The sequence below is a fragment of the Pezoporus wallicus genome, unplaced genomic scaffold, assembly GCF_028554395.1.
Source record: "Pezoporus wallicus isolate ANWC-B61680 ecotype Strahan unplaced genomic scaffold, APGP_CSIRO_Pwel_v1 contig_3858, whole genome shotgun sequence".
NCBI classification, from domain to species: Eukaryota; Metazoa; Chordata; class Aves; order Psittaciformes; family Psittacidae; genus Pezoporus; species Pezoporus wallicus.
The window spans coordinates 3,557,763-3,578,265 of NW_026638754.1; the positions used below are offsets into that span (position 1 = coordinate 3,557,763).

Here is a 20,503-nt window from a genome sequence, read left to right on the forward strand (position 1 = left end):
AATAATACAATAACGATAGTAATGATGAAAGCAAATAAAGAGAGGAAGGAATAAACACCACCCCACAAGAAAAAAAAGACAACAACAAAAAAAACAAACAAGTGACACACAATACGATTGCTTACCAGCTGGTGACCGATACCCAGCCTGACCCAAGCAGCGATTTGCCCTTCCTGGTCACCTTTCCTCCCACCCACCCACTCACTCTCCCCCACCTCCCCTGTTTATATGTTTATATACTGGGCATGACATGCTGTGGAATGGAATACCCCTTTGGCTGGTTTTGGTCAGGTGTCCTGTCTCTGCTCCCTCCCTGCTTCTTGGGCCCCTCCTCATTGGCAGAGCGTAAGAGACTGAAAAGTCCTTGATCAGGGCAAGCATTACTTAGCAACAGCTAAAACATCAGTGTGTTATCAGCATTATTCTCAGACTAATGCCTGTATCAGCTACTGGAAAGAAAATTTAACTCTATCCCAGTTGAAACCAAGACAGTAAATCAAAAGCATTCTCCTACATAGCTCTCAAGGGGCTAGACAGTTTTTGTTACTTTGAGCCACTGGGTAACTGCACCAAACAGTACCATGCTGCCTCTGCTCTGCTACAACACGGCTATAGGCTCAAGGCAGCTGTTAAATGCTAGGGTGAAGGAAGCAGATCATCACTGTGAGCACAGCAAATATTTGGATTTTAGCCAAACATTTGCAAGAAGACCTGGACACTCCCAACAGCTCAATTCCTGTCATACTGCTCCACCCCAATACTCTTCCCTCCATGCTGCTCAAATATACAGCTGCTCCTGCTGTCTGTTCAACAGGCAGCACCCTTCATCTCTAAATGCCTCCCAAAAAAACACAGTGCCAGCCAACTCTCTCTCATCTGTGAGCTCCCTCTCCTAGTTAAGAAAATTGGGCACCGTTTCAAAGCACTTGTACTTTCAAAGTACATGCACAGTGCTGCACATTTATGATGAAGAAGACAGGGTCAAAAAAAACACACCTCACACTTAGGCTGAGGAGTTGTCACTGGACTTCAGACCCACTACAGTCCACCACTCTGGCAGCCCTGCATAGCACACCCACCCCTGCAAAGCCCAGCTTCACTCTATGGTGTTGGAGCTGCCACAGTGTCACCAATCTCAAAATTTAACCACTTCTCTGAACCTCAGAAACTCCCAATTTGAACAGGAAAGCAGCTTACCATCTATCCCATTTCAAGGCAAACAAAAAAAGATGCCTGTACTAGTCATCATTAGACATCTCCTCAAACAGTTCTCTTTGAACTGAAAGTTAGAAATATAGAAAGAAGGGGAAAGAAAAAAAACCTCTATATTTATTTTCTTGAGAAAGTTGCTCATATCTGAAACTACTGGAGTATAATACAAATATTTTCTCTTACAATTGGAATGTCAAATAAGCAGCACTTCAAAATGCAAACTACACGTCCAGCTCCTTATTTACCCACTAACTATCTGAATTTGAATTTTTGTGCAGTACTGGCTTCTCATTAAACATGTACTACAGTACTATAAACCCACTTAAACCAGCCCTTCCACAAGGCGGGCCAATCTGACTTGTGAATCCCCATTTTCCTTCTGCTCACATTATAGTTGTAAATTAACTGCTGAAAAAAAGGCACAAAACATGAAAATGAACTCAGTCTCTGTCCTGTTTAATTCTAAACTGCATGGGATTACACCAAGCATGCTTGTCAGTTATTTTTTCCCTTTCAATGTTCGGTTGTTAAAATAATGAAGAAATATTTCTGGTTGTTAAATAACAATTCCAGTGCCAAATGCTAGTACAAGGTATTGGAGCAGCTGTGACTGTGGTAAGAGTCCACATGGATTAGAATAAATACTTTTTATTATTATAGGACAAATAACATAGCCATTGTCAGATGAAGTTCATAGAAACTACATTCACCGACACTGCATTTAGCTGGCTGAGAACTGCTGACATGAAACAGCTACATTCAAGCTAGGTTTGTCACATCTTCAGTTAACCTTTTCAAACAAAACATAGTATAATTTCTTTCTTATTATGATTTGTCTGCTTTTAAAGAAGAGATCAGTTTAGTTTAATGATGGTTTGTCTGGTTGTGTTTCAACTCAATTAATAGACAATTTAGTCTGGCAAGTTCCAACTGATAACCAAGTTTTGGCAAAAGTGAGTTAATAAATAATTGACCACACATAAATAGGATCTAACAACATTTAGCTCTGAGGAATAGTTATTTCTTTGCCAACTTAATCATAAATATCAGTAATAGGATTTGCCCTATTGACCATCAAATATTTCTAACAGTTTTGCCCTTTGTGAAAACATATGCAGACAAATTTGAATCCTGTGCTGTTTAAATACTGTAATTACAGAAAACTCGTAGTTAAAAATGCCAAAATTTGCAATGAAAGCTCCAGCCAGGAAAATATTTTCCAGTGGTATTTTCATGAAGTTCTTCTTGTCAAGCAACAGAGTTTACACTTGCTGTTCTTCATCAAACAAAAACTTAAGAAAAATCAAGCACACTTAAGGTTACTGTTCTTAAAGAATATATGTGGGGAGGGTGTGGGTGGGTGTGGGTGTTGGGAACAACAGACTTTAAAACCAATCCAAAATGGACAGAGCCTCAGAAGAAGAAAAGGATGGTTCTGGACTTCAAGAAAATATAAGTAAGTTTGAAGAAACTTGTTTGAAAAACTGTAACAAGCACCATAAAACCTGGACTCTAGCTTCTCATCCTTGGACTTCTACATTCAAGTCGGTGGCTAGGAAAAGTCCAGATCTTCCAGTTTAGGCTGGCATCACAGCCACTTCTACATGAGGACACTCATCACTCATGACATACAACAAAATTATATTACAGACACTTCAGGCATACATGGGCTTTTTATACCAACCAGCCTTTCAGAACTTAGTATTTGTGAAGCAATTAAAATTAAATGATAAGTTTTAAAATGCTGGTTCTACAAATAATCCACAGCATGCAGAAGACTGAGGTGTTATATTTTCTTACTATTAAACTGAGTAAATATTAGTTCAGTTTATATTTATCCCCTGTGTGAATCTGGGAAGGTTTCAAGCATCTAATTGCAAGATAAAATTTGAAAAACAAATGAAAATAATTATATATTCAGATGTACTAAAATATCTAGCAACATAATATCTATATATTTTATGGTCCTTATGCTTTATTAGATTTTCCAAAAATCCAATTCAATTAACATTAGCACTAGCAATTAGCATGCTGCCAGGATGTCAAGATTTGTGTCAAATATATCTGCATGCAATCATGATGGCTGTTCATGCTCTTCTGAAAGAAGATTAAAAACATGACTGAAGAGGTTGCTCATGTTTACATGAAGGTTCTTTTCTTTTAGATGCACAAAAGCTCATTTTGTTGATCCATCACTTTTCTGATTAGTCTGATGAATGAAGCATTGACTTACGTCTGCATACTTCTGTGGTATAACACGATTGTATTTCTTTAACAATTAATCAAAGACAATGACATACTTAGGAAGATACCATTTAGATTTGCTTATCAGTCTGCTTAGCAAGAATAAATTCTCAAGCTCCCGAAAATGAAATATTGCCACACAAAACTACATATATGTCTTGCTTTGTTTTAGTATCATTTGACTGCCTAAAAACACTTTATTTCCAGATGGCACGAAAAGCTATAAATTGTTTCTTCTTTTCACTGGCAGTTTAAATAAACTGACGGCCAAAACCAGTTTTAACTTCATTTTCTTTTTAATTAGTTACAACTTCTTTTTCAAGGCTTATACCAAAAGCCGTAACTTTTTTTCCCAGATACTATGTAGCACTGGTCTATATCATATAGTTGCTTTTACCTTTTAACTAACTCACAATAAAAACTATCACCACTACAAAATAAAAAACACTTTGTAAAATAAATTTCTTTTTTTATAAGGTTGTGAGATAAGGGTAAGTTTTACTATTTATACAAAATAAATATGTACAAAGCCCTTTTTAAGGTATGCAAGAAACACTGCTAAATAGACCATGAATTTACATTAACCCATTATTTTTATGCAAGGGCTCATAGTAGCATCTGTCTTAGAACTTGTTCCCATGGATTTTAACATTGCAAGTTTAAGATCTAGAAACAGAAAATGAGTGGCTATTACTATAAAATATTCAGATTTAAATTAGATGTTTTCCTAACTATATAGCTTTGAAACAACAATCCTCACACTGCATACGGGCTTTACAGCCATTATCCTCTTGCAGTTGAGGAACACTTCTGTTGCAGAATTTCAGCTGGAAATCTCAAATAAAGCTTACTCCCATCCTCTTGAATGAAAAGACATTTTAATACAAAAGCCAGGACAGCTTCCAAATTGTTTTAGCTGCAGTTAAAATATTTCTTTTTAAATAAGAGCAAAGGTTGCATAAATCCATAAATCTCAGGCAGGATTTTGCCTGTTCAGCTTCTCCTGTAATCACAGTTATCAAGTCTTATACACCTCTTTTGCATCCATTGCTCCCACTCTCTCAGGCTTAAGACTGCTTGAAATCCTGCTTATCCTCATGTTAAAAGACAAAGCCCAACCCTGCAAGGACTACCATCTAGACTTTTAAGAAGCACACCAGTATATGGCACTCCTTGATCTTGGGCAGTCTAAATATTTTGAAACTCTAAACCTTTAAAATTAGTGCAGGTTTGATAGGGGTTTTGGTTTTGATGTTGGAGTTTTTGTTTGTTTGTTTGTTTTACTGCTCTAAAAATCACTGACTTGATGAAGAAAAAGGCATTTGGTTTCCTTGGCAGCTGAAGTCTGGTCATAGTTAAACTGTACATAGAGCCTTGTGCAGGAAAGACTATTGCTTTTCAGCTGCTGTTGGCTCAATTATGTAGCTTCCAAACAAAGGAAAAAGCTGGGTACTAGGAATTTATTTCTAAACTTGCCCACAACCAAAAGAAACTGGAAAATTCCACATCCACATAAGAGAAGGCAAAGCTTTGGAATACACTCAGAAATAACTTTCATCAGCTACAAATGCTGTTACTACACACATGCAATCAACTGTGTGGATAAAGCAAAGTTTAGGTTATTTAGCCATCACACAGCCAAAAGGGTAGCATTAGGTTTATTTCAGAGCACTAAGACTCATGTTCCTATAATTATTAGTACTTAAGAGTTTTATTTCCCCTCAGCAACTCCTCTACTAAATGAAGCGGATTTTTGCAAATGACACACTGCTTGTCTTTCAGTCACAGTATAATGCAGCCTAGGCAATAAATTCTTTCCTACTGTGTGCATTGCAATTACAATTCCTTACTGATATCATAACTCAACATGGTAATAAAAAATAAGCAGTATTTGTCTAGTGCCTGTGGATTAAAACTCTTCTTACACTGCTGAAGCAAAGCAGAAGTTAGCTGTTTCTAGAAGTTATGAAACATACCCAGACAAGGAGCAACAGATTACTTTTCACTGTTCCACAGTAGCCCAGCATTCCAACCATGATGAGGAAACAGCAGACTGCAATCATGACCGGGTGGACCACAGGAAAGTAAGTTAAAATGACAGCCTCCTCCACCCTAAAGCCAATCAGAACCATAATAAAAAAAGCATCATAACACAAAAGTAATATGTAATATATATATAATACAGCCATCAAAATGAAAACAGTGGATTAGCAGATGAGATCTTTCCAGCGCCTTGAACATTTCAGAGAAATCTATTCTACATGGTTTTAAAGTCAAATGCTACATTCAGGTACCAGAAAGTAATGCATCATCTGAAATCTCTTTGGAGAGAAGTCGATCTTCCTATCCTGCGCTTGCACAGTACATGGTACAATGAGGCCCTGTTCCACCACTAGGGCTCATAAGCACTACTGTAACAAAATTAACAGGATTCCTAAATCTCTGAAGTGAATAAAGTGTTTAAAACTAAACAGTAATATAATAGTTACATCTGGGCAAAGGGCCAAAAAACTGATCCCTGTCAGAAGAGAAAGGCATAGGAATAAAATAAGATTGAATTCCTATCTTTCCTGCTTCTCTAAGTTCAACTGATACCAGAAATGCTGGCAAAAATACACCTTTTAAAAAAACAATAATTAGCTCAACTGAAGGTTTCTTAATTCTAGAAATCCTAATTAGGAAACTTCCCATACAGAATGAACAACATATACTGCAATCAATCACCCACAGATGTTAACAGGTTTAAGGAAAGCTTTACCTTGTTTCTGCAGTTAAAGTGAGAACATTATTCAGGTAGTCTCTCATCCAAGCAGAAATACCTAATACGCTGATGGACATCAGCTAAAAAGAAAAGAAGTTATTTATCATGCATTAAAAAAAAAATTGCAAGATCATTCATAACTATGTAGAAGATCAATTATCAGTAATATCTTTCATGCTTTCATTTATCCAAACCACATACTGTTCCCAAAACTGTACTTCTATATGCTTAGAGTTGGGTTTTGCCCAAGTATTTAGGGAGACAGTGACAATAATCTTCTCTTCAGCATGCATAAATAATGCCTGGAATAACTTCTCTTCCATCTAGCGATGCTACTGCTGGCTCAAGTCCCACCACTGCACAGTTCACCACAGAAACAACAGAGATGGTTTTGCTAAAATCAGTGACTCTTTCAGGACTGACAGTGACACCCACCAGTCTGTACAAAACTATGACGGCATGCTGAGGTACACAGCCAGTGAAGAATAAGCAGAAACCCCACAGAGGATACAACAGTACCGATACACTGACACATACAAGAGGAGATGAGGAGATTTATCTTGGAGTTAAATTCAGAAGAACATAATTATTTTTGCTCATTTAGACACAGTCACGCCATGAACACTATGCCACAGTTTCCTGAACCACAAGATGAAAATAAAACTCACTGCACTTCAATTACAAACCCCAGACCATCAGAGTGGCTTAGTACCTAACCTGCCACCACCTCAACAGACCTGAATTTCTGTCACCCAATGCCACCATGTACTCCAGCATACCTGGGATCTACCAGTGCTCTGGCCTCTGATTTTCATGAGAAGCCAAACCCAAACAACATGGTCACAACATACCTACCACACCATGACAGCATCAGCTCTTCTGCTGCTGTACCAGAGGCACTGCTAGAGGACAAAGCATTCTTCACAGCACTTGTCCATGTATTTTGCACTGGGGTAGGTGAGCCAGTTTGCCCTTCCTCCTAGAGAAGGGCCCATGGAACAGCAACAGTCACCCCACTTTGTGCATGCTCTCTGGCCACAGAAGGACCATGTCTCCTCCTGCACACACAGGACAGCTGGAGCACGGCTCCCCAGACAAAGGGTGAAAGATGCAGCTACAAACTCCTTCAAGGACAAGAAGGAACCACTAAGCTTTTCTACAAAATGGAGTAACGTTAAGGTTACTAATGCTGCTTGTTAGTTCTCAAATTATTTCAGCTGGTTTATTACACCCAAAGGAGAATTTAGGAATATCAGTCTCACATGGGCACCTAAGCCTGAACCACAACTCAAGGGCTGAATCTGGCAGATTCAGGCCTTCAGCAGCACCACTGTCTAACTGAGGGAGGGAGACCTAAGCTGGTCTCGCTGAATATTGCTGGCTCTCCTGAATACTACTGTTTTCATGCACTGTACAGGCTTATGCCAGGAAACCTCAGCATTGCACTAACAGCTTCTTAAATCAGTGAAAAGTGCTAATCTCCCCTGTTGCCTTCAACAGCTAGCTTCCCACATGCTCTCATGTTTCCCCAAAGTTTTTATGAAGAACAAGTTAACTGGTTCAAACCTAACATGTAAGAAAAATCACTGTGCGTCCTTACTGGCTCCCCTGTTTGCAGCAGGTCCACAGCAGGCTACTTCTGCCTTTAAAATTTCATGGGAAGTCCCACTGGCTACTCCATGGCTTCCTCCTGCTCTTCAACACCGACACACAAAGTACAGGCATTGCATTGGCTCTGGGTGGTGCCAGCAAGAGCCCTAGGTGCTTGGCATGCTGCAAGCATAGTCCTGAAAGCTAGTGCATGCTATTAAGCCTACCATGTACAGATATCTTTACATTCTGTGGGATCTATTTTAGCTGGTGGAACAGTAAGAGTAGAGCTTTTTCTGTTGTATTACTTGCAGGAAACTGCAGGAGCAAGGAAAAGTAGGTGACCAGAATCTCCTAGATAAACCCCTCAACGATGGCCACCTCCTTGGAAGAAAGCATCAGGCAAATATAACATGCAAGCAATAAAAACCACATTTCTAACACAAGTACAGGTACGAAGACTACAAGCAGACAGACTGCCTTCTTATGGTCAAAAAGCAACAGAACACATTTTTTACCCTCCACATCTCCCTGCAAGGCCTGCTGATACACAGAAAGCGTTAGCTTGCACTTCCACTCTGTTTAGAATAAAATACTAAAGATAAATTTGGTTACTTTGCTTTGCAGCAGTGGTGCTCAGGAATGAAAAGTCCATCAAAACCACACTCCCCAGCAACTCTTAACAAGACCCAGATGGCCCAGCTACAAAAACTGTATCAGAAAAATGTTCTCTTGCTAAATAATATTCTTCCTCCCATACCAGACTGAAGGGCTGCCTAGTCAGCTGTTAGGAACTTGCAGGATGCACTCATTTTCTTTCAGCCTTCAATATGCAGCAATACAGTCCCACACAGCAAAAACTTGGAAGAAGGCAAGAGTTTGCTTCTTCAACAGAAGTAAAATTTGGTAGGCAAAAGGGTTACCACAAGGATTCTAGAGCCTGCAGGTGATTCAGAAACAACAGGGAAATCACAGAGTAACAAACTAAAAAGCGGAGGGGACAGAAAGGACTTTGTAGAGATTACAAGAAATTAACAGTCCTGCTGCTGAGAGATCACTCAGTTTGCTATAAGGACTTGCCTACAAATGCAAATCACAGAATCACAGACTGGTTAGGGTTGGAAGGGAACTTAAAGATCTAGTTCCAGCCCCACTGCCATGGGCAGAAATCATGAAGGAGAAGGACTGTTTTCCTGCTTGAGTTTTCTCTCCCTCGGCACATAATTTTGCTCACATAAAATCAGTAAGCGGAAAGTCTAGGCAGACACATCTTCAAGCTGTGGCCAACACACGGCCACATGACTTCTAAAGAAACGCTTAATGACCATATCATGGAACATGACTCCCACTTACCACAAACAGCAACTGGAAGAAAAAGACTGCTACCTTTCACCTAGGAAACATAACCTTCACCAATAACGCAACAACATGAACACTCTTTCAGTCTGTAAGAACAAGCTCTCTATGAAAGGTCCCGCTATTCAAAAAGATTTTAGACATTTAGGTCCCCTGGCTGTTTTCCTTCAATGTAAATAGCTAACAGCCAATTACTACTGTATCTTGCTGGACATAAATTACATGCAAGAAAATTCCCCCATAGCCCCAGTGATAACCATGTTACAGCTCACCTGCTCACCTACCCTGTGCCCTGAACGCTCTCACCATCATTAACTCCTTCAGGTGTTACTGACTTCTGCTACACTCACAACGCACATATAGTATCAACGCAAGAGCTAGCTCAGCATTACTCTGAAAACGTACACGCACAATGCCTTACTTCACTGCTGCACAGATGTTAGACACAGATTATCTGAGCAACGTCATCTTGCCAGATTCCTTGGGAAGCACCTCTGGCATCTTATTTTGAAGAAAGTCCAAAATGAATTATTACTCCAAGTGACCTGAAAGCCAGAGTGCTGTGACACACTGGATTCATGAGCAAGAAAGTCAGTAACACTTATCAAAGCGGGGCAGCATAAAGACATGACTCAAAGAATAGGCAAATACTCAAGAAGCTCCTCTTGAATGAAGGGGCCCACGGAAGAGCAAACCTTGATAACTCGAAAAAGTAATTCTGCAAGAGGTTGATGACAAAAGGTACATTTTACAGTACATAATCTGGCAAGCGCTTGGTAGCTCTTTGCTAGCAAAGCGGAAGTGCTGGGGAAAAAAGTCACATCCCTTCCAATCAGCAGAAGTAAGCCTCTGGGCAGAAACACCTTGCAGGATTAAAGATGCATTTGCAACACCAGATAGCCCTGCATCATGACTGATGTTTAGTTTAGTGACAAAAGATTATCAAGCACAAACACCCATCAAATGACTTGCTCTCCTGCTCCAAAGCCACAGGGGAATCACAAGAACACAACATGTGCCTGGCCTCCACAACCTCCCACTTATGACTCAATATGCGTATGTGCTGCACTGTATAAGTGCTAAGCATCCTGAAGTGCCAGCTGACATCAAGGAGGCTCCAGGCATACACCACTTTACACCGCCTATGGCAGAGGCAGATCTTCAGTCAGCAGAACAGGAACTCCACTAACACCAGACATACAACTCAGCCCATGTGCTCAGTATGCAGAAACAGTAACAACCTCCCCAAAAACCTTGGTGTGCATCCAAACCTACCAGCAAATAACAGAAGTCACATTGCTGCAACTCAATGCCATGAGATTTTCAAGGAGTCATGGGCAAGAGTAAGGTTTTTGTGGTTTCAGTCAGAAGATGGAAAAAGGTGGCCTTAAAAAAAAGTGCAGCCCCTACTTCAGCCACTGTTTTGTAAATAATTCAGATGCAAAATACAGTTAGAGATCTGTATCAAGAATCAGGTGAAAGGACACAAGTTTATGAGAAATAACACTACCAAGATAATTCACACCACATTAGCAGTTATATCATTCACCCAAATGGTTTCATCCAAGCTTCTCTGATGACAGTCTGCTGTGCTGTACACATAATATGATAGTAAGCAGTAAAACATGTTTATTTGTTGCAGCTGGCTGCACAAATCACTATGGGTTTCATTCTGAACTGTCACAGAATGTTATATAGTCATGAACATGACACGGAAGAGTTTACAAAACTGCCTCTTGTCATACTCTACTTTAAATATATTTTCACACTGGCTAAACGAAGGTAATAAATAACGTTTTTATATACAACCAATATGCAGATCAAGCAATAATATATTAAATTTCCAAACTTATCTTTAATGTAAAGTTTTTAAAGCTATTAGAGCTTTCTCAGACAACTGAGAAAGTCCATCCAACAAAGGACTCAGACTATTAGGAGTGGCCATTTTCAAGCATAGGTTAAATTGCCTCTGGAATTCTTCTACATAAATTATGCATCAAAATGAAAATATAAAATCGTATTTTATACATTAAGTATGTATTTTAAACCTACTCACAATGCCATATCTAAACTGAAAAAATAAATCTTCATTTTCAATTAATGAATGAACATGGATTTCTGTCTTTGAAGGAGTGAGACCAATTCCTGTTGCTATTTGCACACTTGTTTTCATTCTAACACCTTAATTTTTAACGGTGAAAGTTCCTACGCTCAAGTTTGAGAGAAGGGGTTTTCTCCATTATTCAGCTGGAGGAAAATTAAAAGTATCTTCCATACTGAGTATCACACACCACTCTTTATTCTAACAGATGGGTTAAACAACTTCAGGTCACACTCTGGTATCCATAAAAAGTGCTGACTAGCAGCACTACAGAGCAACTTGCTTTGCAGAAAAAGGTTTCCTGCTCTAAGGAAATTAGTTCCAAGATATGACAACATTCATCAGAATATGTCCTTTAATTTTAGTAAGGAAATAAACCTTGAGAAAATTTTCCAGTTAAAACTGATTTAGGTAACCTGAGCTGAGACTTATCAAAGGGGGGTGTAGGGGATGGGGAGAAATCACTACAAGGTCACGAACAGAGCATACTGCAATGCTTTCACAAGATTTTCACAATTAGGTTCGATACTCAGATAACTGAACAAACACAGATGACTCGGATCTCAGAATAAACAGACAACTACATTTTGGGGGAAGAGAGGGGTGTAAGGGTGGAAGAGAGGGGCATAAGAGGTCTTGTTTGTCTGTATTATCTGGCAAAAGCCTTTAAATGTTTAGAGAAAGGTGGGTGGTTTATAAAAAAGGAAATTTCCCTATTGCCCACTAATGCACCTTTTATTCTACAGACATGCCAACATTTAATTTTAGCTGAGCTTCCTACACAGGGTTTAGCCTTGCTCTCCTCCCACTTGCAAACAGCTGAAATATTTACTTATTTGCACTTTGACTCTGGGTTTGCTTGCACAGCTACAACAGTGAGTTAACAACCTGCTCCATGTTTGGCACAGGCTGGAACTTGCACACTTTGCAATAGGACAGCTGCTGGCTCACTGAGAGCCTGATAATGGATCAGCCTCCTCAGGGAAGCAAGAAAGTTTTCCAGCAGTTGGCTGTGCAAGGCTCCTTCAGCAACACAGCATAAAGAACAAGTAAGAGCCGAAATATGCAAACAAGCTGAGGTACAGTTCATCTATCAGACAGTTCTATTGAGTGTCAGACCTAAATACCAACTTCTGGCTGTGTAGCACAAGTGTACTTTAAAAACAAAGAGGGATACAAAAGCACATGTATTTCTGCATTCAACATCTCTGTGACTACCTAGGCACTGCACTTCTTGTTAGGACACAATTTGTGCCACTCTTCCCTCAAAAGCATTTCACTGTCAGAACTTTTGCCTCTGGCAAGACACAGGCATGTGCTGCTAATCATGGGTGATTTGGAGCAGTGCTCAGAGCTCGAGTCTCCAGATCTGTATCAGGAGCCACACCACCACCATCAAGATGATATGCCTTCACATATAAAAAAATATACTCTCAATTTTCTTTCTGTTAAGAGCTTGATTTTGTTCACAGACTCTAGTCAACCTCACAGATGGCAGACAAATTATTTTTAAACCCAGGGTATATAACTAGAAGATTAGTATTAAAAAAGTGCAAGTATTTCCTATGATTCACAGGACCTACAATCAGCTGTTTGTGGGAACATCACTTAACTTCCCTGTTTTACATGTGAATACCCAAGAGCACATGAAAATGACTAAAATGAACCTGCATTTTTAATTAAATCACACATTCTTATAAAACTGCAGAAAATTAACTTATCCCCTATACTTCAGGAAATAGCAACAAGAGATTAAAAAATTGGTATTACTCCTATGAGCCATGTCAAGTGTCTACCACAGACTCTCGATGGATGGGTACGGTGAAGAAGCAGTGCATGCGAATGCCCAAATAACTGGGTAGCTACATTCTACAAAGTGATGATAAATTTGAAGGAAAAAAAAAAACAAATGCAACTACCTACAGGCCAGATGGACCTTCCCAGTTCTGCTGGAGATCACAGCTTACTGGTATAAGCATTTAGCTTTAAGTTTTTAATTCCTTTTGATCTGTGTGCTCAAACCCAGTCAATACAGGTTTGTGCCTTAATCCTCAAGGTTGATAAAATGAGTTCCACACAGTTAACCATAAGGATTACCCAAAAACTGTCTGTGGTTTTACTTATTTCTGAACGCCAGTTAAGAAGTGCATTAATGTAATTTCTAACATTAGGATGGCATCTGGTTTTATTTTTTTCTTTCCATCATCACATCTAACCACTCTTTTTCAGAACAGTTTTGCAGAGACTTGTCTATCAATTCACTGTTGACATGCAATGAAGGGTGAGCTTTATCACCTACAAAGACACATGGGATAAAAAGGTTATATAGAGGTAGATGCAAAGTTGACTTTATGACCCTCAGTTATGGCTGAACTCTGCTTTACTTTATTAGGACATGGTCTAGTTACGTAATGACGTTACATAAATAATGCAGCCCAAAGACACCAAAAAGTAAAAGATTTCTCAAAAACAAACAAACAAACAAAAACCAGAATTAAAAGTATTTCTGGTCTTTTAAAACTTCTCCTGTAGCTTACTCTGCTGAACACATTCCTTTAAAATACACCATTTTCCCACAGAAGCCAGGGTTATTCTTGCATGGCTTTTAGGTATTTTCTTTATACAAGAATGCTAAGAAAATCAGGTTTCAATTACCCAGGTCTACACTGCAGTCTCTAAAATCAGAGTATATTAGACTAGAATGAACCTATGTTTACACTGCTACAGGTACCCAGCCAGGCAGTGTTCATTTTAATGGGTATCATTAGTCACTTAAAAACTTGACACGAACTCTATTAATGTGAAATATCTACAAACCCCACCAACAAGAGTGGAAGTTGGAAAGCAGCAGAAACAGAGTCTGGTTCCACAAAAAGAAGGATTGATTTCTTTCTCACGTCACAGTAGACTTGAAAAACTGAAGCAAAAAAATTACAAGATTCAACAGACACATCTGAGGTTGGAAAAAGCAAGAAATACAATACCACTGCTTCCAACCACTCTTAGTGCCCCTTTGCGTAACACTAACATTCTTTTGAGTTCCCAGGTGGTACACCCAGCCAAACCTGGAAAATTTAAGTGTGCAAGGTATTCTGAACAAAAGGAAAACTAACTGGAAGCTTGCTCCTTTTTCATTTCATGTGACTTTTTGTTTACGGGCACAAATTCAAGATAGATGCAAAATAATTTCCACTACTTGCCAGGACGGTTTATTGGCTGCAATCACAGGGTTGAAATTAGATGGTACTGCTACATTTGTGAAGGAAAGCTTAGGCACTGCTCAAGAAAAAAAGCACATCACCAGGCAGAAAAACCTCACAAGGTGAAGGATGTGGCAACATTGCTGGTTTGGCTCAAATATCCACTGACACTATTAATCATTGGTTAAGAGACCCTTACCACCTATGACACAGTCATCTGCAACTTACAACCTTTATTTTTCCAAGCCACTACAGTACAGTCATGCCCAATTACAAGGGACACAATGGCAGCTGTTCCTCCTTTCTGCCTCACATGTTCACCAGAAGAAAAAAACAAGGAAAGCTGGCAGTTTTCTGAAGACAAAGTCTATACAGAGCTTTTCCTGCACAACAGCTAGACTCTCTTTAAAAAATGGGAAAGTTGACAAAATAATTGTACTGCTTTTACTTGCATCTACTATCACTACCTAGTTCACCTATTTTGACCATAATTTTTTGAAAGAACACGTGGCTAAGCTGACAAGTAAAACAGGCCTGTGCCTCTCAAACTTATTGCTTTGCTTAATCACCTCCTATTGTAAGCAGCCAGGAGACTGAACTTTTCCTGTATTCAGCACCATTTTCTAGCTCCTATTGTAGCACAACCCCTGCTAGCCACTGCTCTCCATAATCTCCTGTGTTATGCCTGTGCCATTATTATGGGCTGGCCATGTTCTATGACTGAATGTCTCCCCAGCATAAATGTTTATGAAAAGAGACCACAGCAAAGTACAGAAGAACAACAGCTAGATGTGATGAACAGGATTTCTGTCAGGACAAGTTATACAGTGCTCAAAATGAAAGAAGATGCTCATGTTGCCTACATGACTGCTAATGAGCTGGAGCAGCGTCAAGAGCTTGCTGATACAGAAGAGCCTCACCAGAAGTCTCATAAACTGTATCTGTAGAACTATCAAAACTAAATTTCTCTAAGTCCTGACACACACACTAGCTAGAGATGATAAACGTCAGTATTGCCACTAACAAGAGAAAATTAGGAACCAGTAGGAGCATTTCTTCTCTCAAGCACCACTCAGATAATCTGCCTAGTTAACCACTAAGTCTTGAGTATAAAATACCAAATCATGCTTTTTGGGGGGGTCCCCTCTTTTTATCAGGCTTTCCAGAATGTAGCATGCTGCAAAAGGCAGTGTTACAGTGTCAAGTGAGACACCTGCAGAAAGCAAGTGTCATAAATTACCTTAAGAAGTGATGCTCATTTACACATGAGGATGACAGAAGAGTGAAAACAGATGTTAACTGCAGGACTGAGTCTGAAGGATATTCCTTGTCCAGGGCACTATAAAGAAAAACCCTCCTGTAATTAGAAGACCCAAGTTGGTCCCGGAACTGCAACTCGTATAATTTACAAAGAGACATCTTGCAATCAAATGCGTTATTCAACTGACCTTGGAAATATCTTCCAGAAGAGTTTCAGCAGGTCTAAAACACAGTCATTCACTTAACAACAGATTTACACCCATCTCAAAACAAAACGCCTTTCAAGATCTGCTTCAAGTTGCAGCTACAGTAGTAGTGATCCATTCACAAAACTAGTGTTTTTCAGAAGCAGTAAAGGCGGTATGTCAACTGGTCTATCACCCAAGCAGGATGAACCACTAAAACAGAACCTTGAGCTTACAGTTTGTCATGGTTTAAGCCCAGGGTGTAAGTCAGCCATGCAGCCCTCTTGCTCACTCCCCCCCTTTCTCCCTCCACCCTGCTCCCAGACAGGGAGGAGAATTGAAAGAATGTAACTCCTACGGGTTGAGATAAGAACAGTCCAGTAACTAAGGTATAACACAAACCACTACTGCTACCATCAATAATAATGGTAAGGGAAATAACAAGGGAAGAGAATACAATACCACCTGTCGATACCCAGCCTGACTGAGCAGTGAACCAGCCCTTCTGCGTAACTCTCAGTTACATCCTGGGCATGAAGTGCTGTGGTATGGAATACCTCTTTGGCTAGTTTGGGTCAAGTGTCCTGTCTCTGCTTCCTCCTGGCTTCCCCTCCTCCCTGGCAGAGCATGAGACTCACAAAGTCCTTGGTCAGAGCAAACATCTGAGCAGGAACTAAAAACATCGGTGTTATCAGTGCTGTTCCCAGGCTGAAAGTCAAAAAGCACAGCACTGCACCACCTACTAAGAAGGAGAAAAAATGACTGCTGATGCTGAACCCAGGACAGAGTTGATTTCTTATGAATTAGTTACAGCTATGCAGCCTTAAGGCCAAAAATTACAAAAAGTATAACAAACAACACCTGCCTCCCCCTCATACACACACAGGTACAACAGCCTAAGATTCCGCATCACAGCTCATCAGCTGAGTCCAGCTTAAACACGTCTTCCCAAACAGAAAGCACGCAGCTGTGCTCTTACAACCAATGTTCTGGAGAAGCTATAAGAATGGCAGCAGAGTTACTGATAAAGCTCTCTCACTTCTCTGCTTCTATAGGCTCTGACAGCAACCAAATTAAGAAGACACCAGCATGTTGTGGCAACCATCAACATCTTCAGTTTTTCAGCAATATTCATGGTCAGATTAGGAATTCTGTTAGGCATAACATCTTCTGAAGGAGCTTTATGTGCACTAGTCTGCCCTCACCAGGCTGGCAATAACAAATATTGGAGTCCCATCATGCACACACTGGGACAGCTGCACATAGGACAGGCCTGAAGCTGACTTCAGATGTTCCCTTTAGGAGGTTGATAGACCATATCAGACAGTGATGACCAGCTCTTAAACAGTTCTTGTCAGACCTTCAAAACCTTCAAGCCCTCAGTTTGGAGGAAAAAGCAATCCCTTTTGCATAATGTGTGGTTAGACCTACCACTGGACAGCAGCACAGTGAAACAAGGAGAGAATGTCACTCTATTTTAGCCAGGACTCTCGGTAAGACCATGATTTTAAAAAGTCAACACATGTTGTTTGCACATCTTCACTGTTCTCAGTCAAACACTGATAACTGACACAGCCACTGGGCACATTATCAACAAGCTTGAAGTCATTTAGCGGCAATGGCCCCTGGGAAGGAAGGAAGCAAGAGAAAGCATAAAACCCTCAAAGATTGGGCTTCAAGAGAATCACATATATGCATCCCAAACTGGGATGTCTGTACAGACCCTGGAATCATGGCACTGGTCTTGTCTTTACCCACTGGGTCAGAACCACTGTGCTCGGAAGGAACATCACTGCACATTTTTAAAGAGCTGATCTAATCTAAAATTCCTGACATCGAACCCACAACCTGGGCTGGTGTTTATCCAAGTAAACACTAACTTAAGCAACAGGCAAGCTAAAGCTTTCCAAACGGAAGAAAGTGCAGAGACAAGGGGAAATCATGGTCCCCATGCCCACACCAGTAGATAAGCACCTGCTGCCAGGGAAACTTTTCACCAGAAAAAACTCTGCCCTCATGTCATGCTCTTGACACTCAGAAAAGGCAGTGGCAAAACTCCCACTAAGCCAAATAGAAAATTTAAGCTCTGACAGAGAAGGAGATGTGGCAGATCTCCCTACAACAAGCAGCTAGTAGCAGATTTGTATTTAGCTGTTAAATACACATCTGAACAGGACCAGATAGGAAGCAGAAAGAGGTTTTATTACACATTCCTCCAAATAAGTCTGATGTAACTGCAAATACATTTAACTACCCACCCACCACACATCCCATTTCATATCACACAAATCTGGCAGGCTTGGGTATTTTTGCTTATTTGTTTATTTAGATTCAATCAAACCAGTGCATTCATCTGATTTATAAAATGTAGAACTCAAAATGGACTGGCTAATTTTTCATTCAAGTTCCAACACCTTTAATTTTACACACATTATGGAAGAAAGCTTTATTAAGCTTAGTTCTGTGCGATATCTATGGTGCAAGTCATCTGCTGTACTGGCAATTATTATTTAATTACCCAGTCACATGCTTCAGCTCTATACAGATTTCACTTAGCTGCTCTGGTATAATATCCAGGGTTCTGATCTCAGCTAGGAAGATTAATTACAGCCATTTTTTATTTTTTGGAGACAAGCATAAGAAGTTACCATTTTCTTCCCTGGGACAGATTCAAAAGATCCTTTCTCCTCTGTAACTTGGGGGGAGGAAGGGAAAGGGACACATGACAACTTCCTAGTTAAGGGCAATCTGAGAGATCATTTAAAGTGCAGCAAAATCTAAATGATCTCTATTTAATTTTCAGTAATTGTGGGACTCCATCTCAATTACATTACAAACCAAGATTGATCCCCACCCATTTATTATCCCTGCATCATTCAAGCCTACAGCACCTCAGGAATCAACCACTGTTAACAGTTATGGGATGTCATGCCTTTTGCACTTTTGTTTCCTTACATTTATCAAGCATAAATCTCAACTATTCAGGTGAAGAAGATTCCATTCAGTGCAAGTGAGTGAGGACTCTGAGTGACCTTCATCATACTGCTTGTCCAGAGCTGTGAAAGTTTAAGAGCAAGCTCAGATCACACCAACTTATGCTTGAGTGAGAAACCCTGCTGCTATAAATATACTTTTGACTGAAATACTGGAAACAAAAGTAAGAAATCACCTTACCTGCCTGTTAGGATCTGGTAACTGAAAGCACAAAAAAAAAAAACAACAAACCACAGGTCAAGGCCTCTGCAGAGCAGCTCCCTGCTTAGGTACCTGCAAGAGTGTGAAGCTCAGCTAGGGTCACGGGACGCTCTGAAACACATCTCAACGGGAAGGCACCCATGCATACTTCCCTCTGTAAGTGTTATAGGTGCACAAATTCACACGTGTATTTATAACACTCGTTAACACCAGATCTAATTTTACTTACAACTAGTTTCCAAAGGCTTTTTTTTATTACCTCCCGTGACCAGGATTTCCCCGTGGGAACTGCCCGGCCGGGACAGCACACCGGGGGCACCAAGGCGGGCAGGCCCCCGCCGCCCGCACCTCTCCTCCACACACCTGCTCGGGCGGCCGTGGGGGCCCAGCCTGGCCCGCCCCGCGTCGCTCCACTCACCCAGAAGAGGAGGTTGAGGGCGTAGAGCAGGCAGCGCAGGCACTTCACCGAGTCCTCCCTGGCCATGGCGAGCCGCCGCGGGAGACAGCCCCATCCTCTCACCACATCCTCTCTCCCAAGGCCGGGCCGCCGGCGCCCTGCAGAGGAAGAGGCGGAGAGGGGCCGGCCGAGTCCCCCTTGCCGAGAGACGAGCGCGCAGGTGGAGGCGGCGGAGCCCAGCCAAGCTGTGGGGCGGCCCTGGATCAGCCGCGCCCCGGAGGAAGCGGCCAAATCCCGCAGCAGCCACCGGTCACTCACCCCCGGCAGCCTCCTTTCTCCTGCCGCCCCGCCCGGCGATACTGATGGGCGAGTTCTTTTAGTAACAACAATAAACCCGTGTAAAATGGGTAAAGCCGCAGGCTGCCCCAGAAGCAGAGCGGGTCTGAGAGCAGGGGATGCACGGCCCGGCCCTACCCGGGAGCGCTGGCTCCCTCTCCGTCCGTGAGGGACGCGCTGCCTCGGGCCAGTCGGCCGGGGGACAGCTGCCACTTACCGCCCGGGCGCCCCCCTCACTCACTTGCTCCGGCGAGGACTCATCGGGACGGGACAAGGCAGCAGAGCTCGGAGCCGCGGCACCCATGCCCGGCCGTGCAGGCGATGCCTCCGGCGGGGCGCTGGAGGTACGGTCCCGACAGCTGCCCCGGCCCGTCCACCCGCAGCGCCCGGCGGCAGCCAGCGGCACCTACACTGTCGCGCATGCGCCCGCACTCGCCGGCCGCCGGGTCCTATCGCCCCTGCGCCTCCCGCCCCGTCCAGGCCTACGGGGCCTGAATCCCTACGGACGGGAGCAGGAAAGTGGCTGTCTTCCTATGGCCTACCGGCTGGGGGACGCACGCTGCGGGGCTGAGTGGAAGTGGAGGCTCATGGCATGTGCGAGACTGGAGAGAGCTTGGGTTCCTTCCAGGGAGCTGCGCCCGCCGGGCCAGATTTGGCGCTCTGCTT

General features: G+C 41.7%; 1 protein-coding gene across 8 annotated transcripts in view; it reads right to left on the minus strand.

Annotated features, from left to right (window-relative positions):
• Window positions 1-20,199, minus strand: part of TSPAN12 (tetraspanin 12) — a 43,474-nt gene extending 23,275 nt beyond the window's left edge. Inside the window, exons 1-4 of one of the 8 annotated variants that reach the window (XM_057412138.1) lie at window positions 20,079-20,178; window positions 19,523-19,659; window positions 6,215-6,297; window positions 5,433-5,568 (exon numbers count right to left, since the gene is read on the minus strand). In XM_057412138.1, the coding sequence (XP_057268121.1) occupies window positions 5,433-5,568; window positions 6,215-6,297; window positions 19,523-19,588 (285 nt within the window). In that variant the 5' untranslated portion in view covers window positions 19,589-19,659; window positions 20,079-20,178. Of the gene's footprint in view, window positions 1-5,432; window positions 5,569-6,214; window positions 6,298-7,068; window positions 7,091-19,522; window positions 19,993-20,054 lie in introns of those variants that run through there. The other 7 variants (XM_057412136.1, XM_057412137.1, XM_057412140.1 and 4 more) reach the window with 7 other exon arrangements.
• Between the last annotated feature and the right edge of the window lie 304 nt (window positions 20,200-20,503).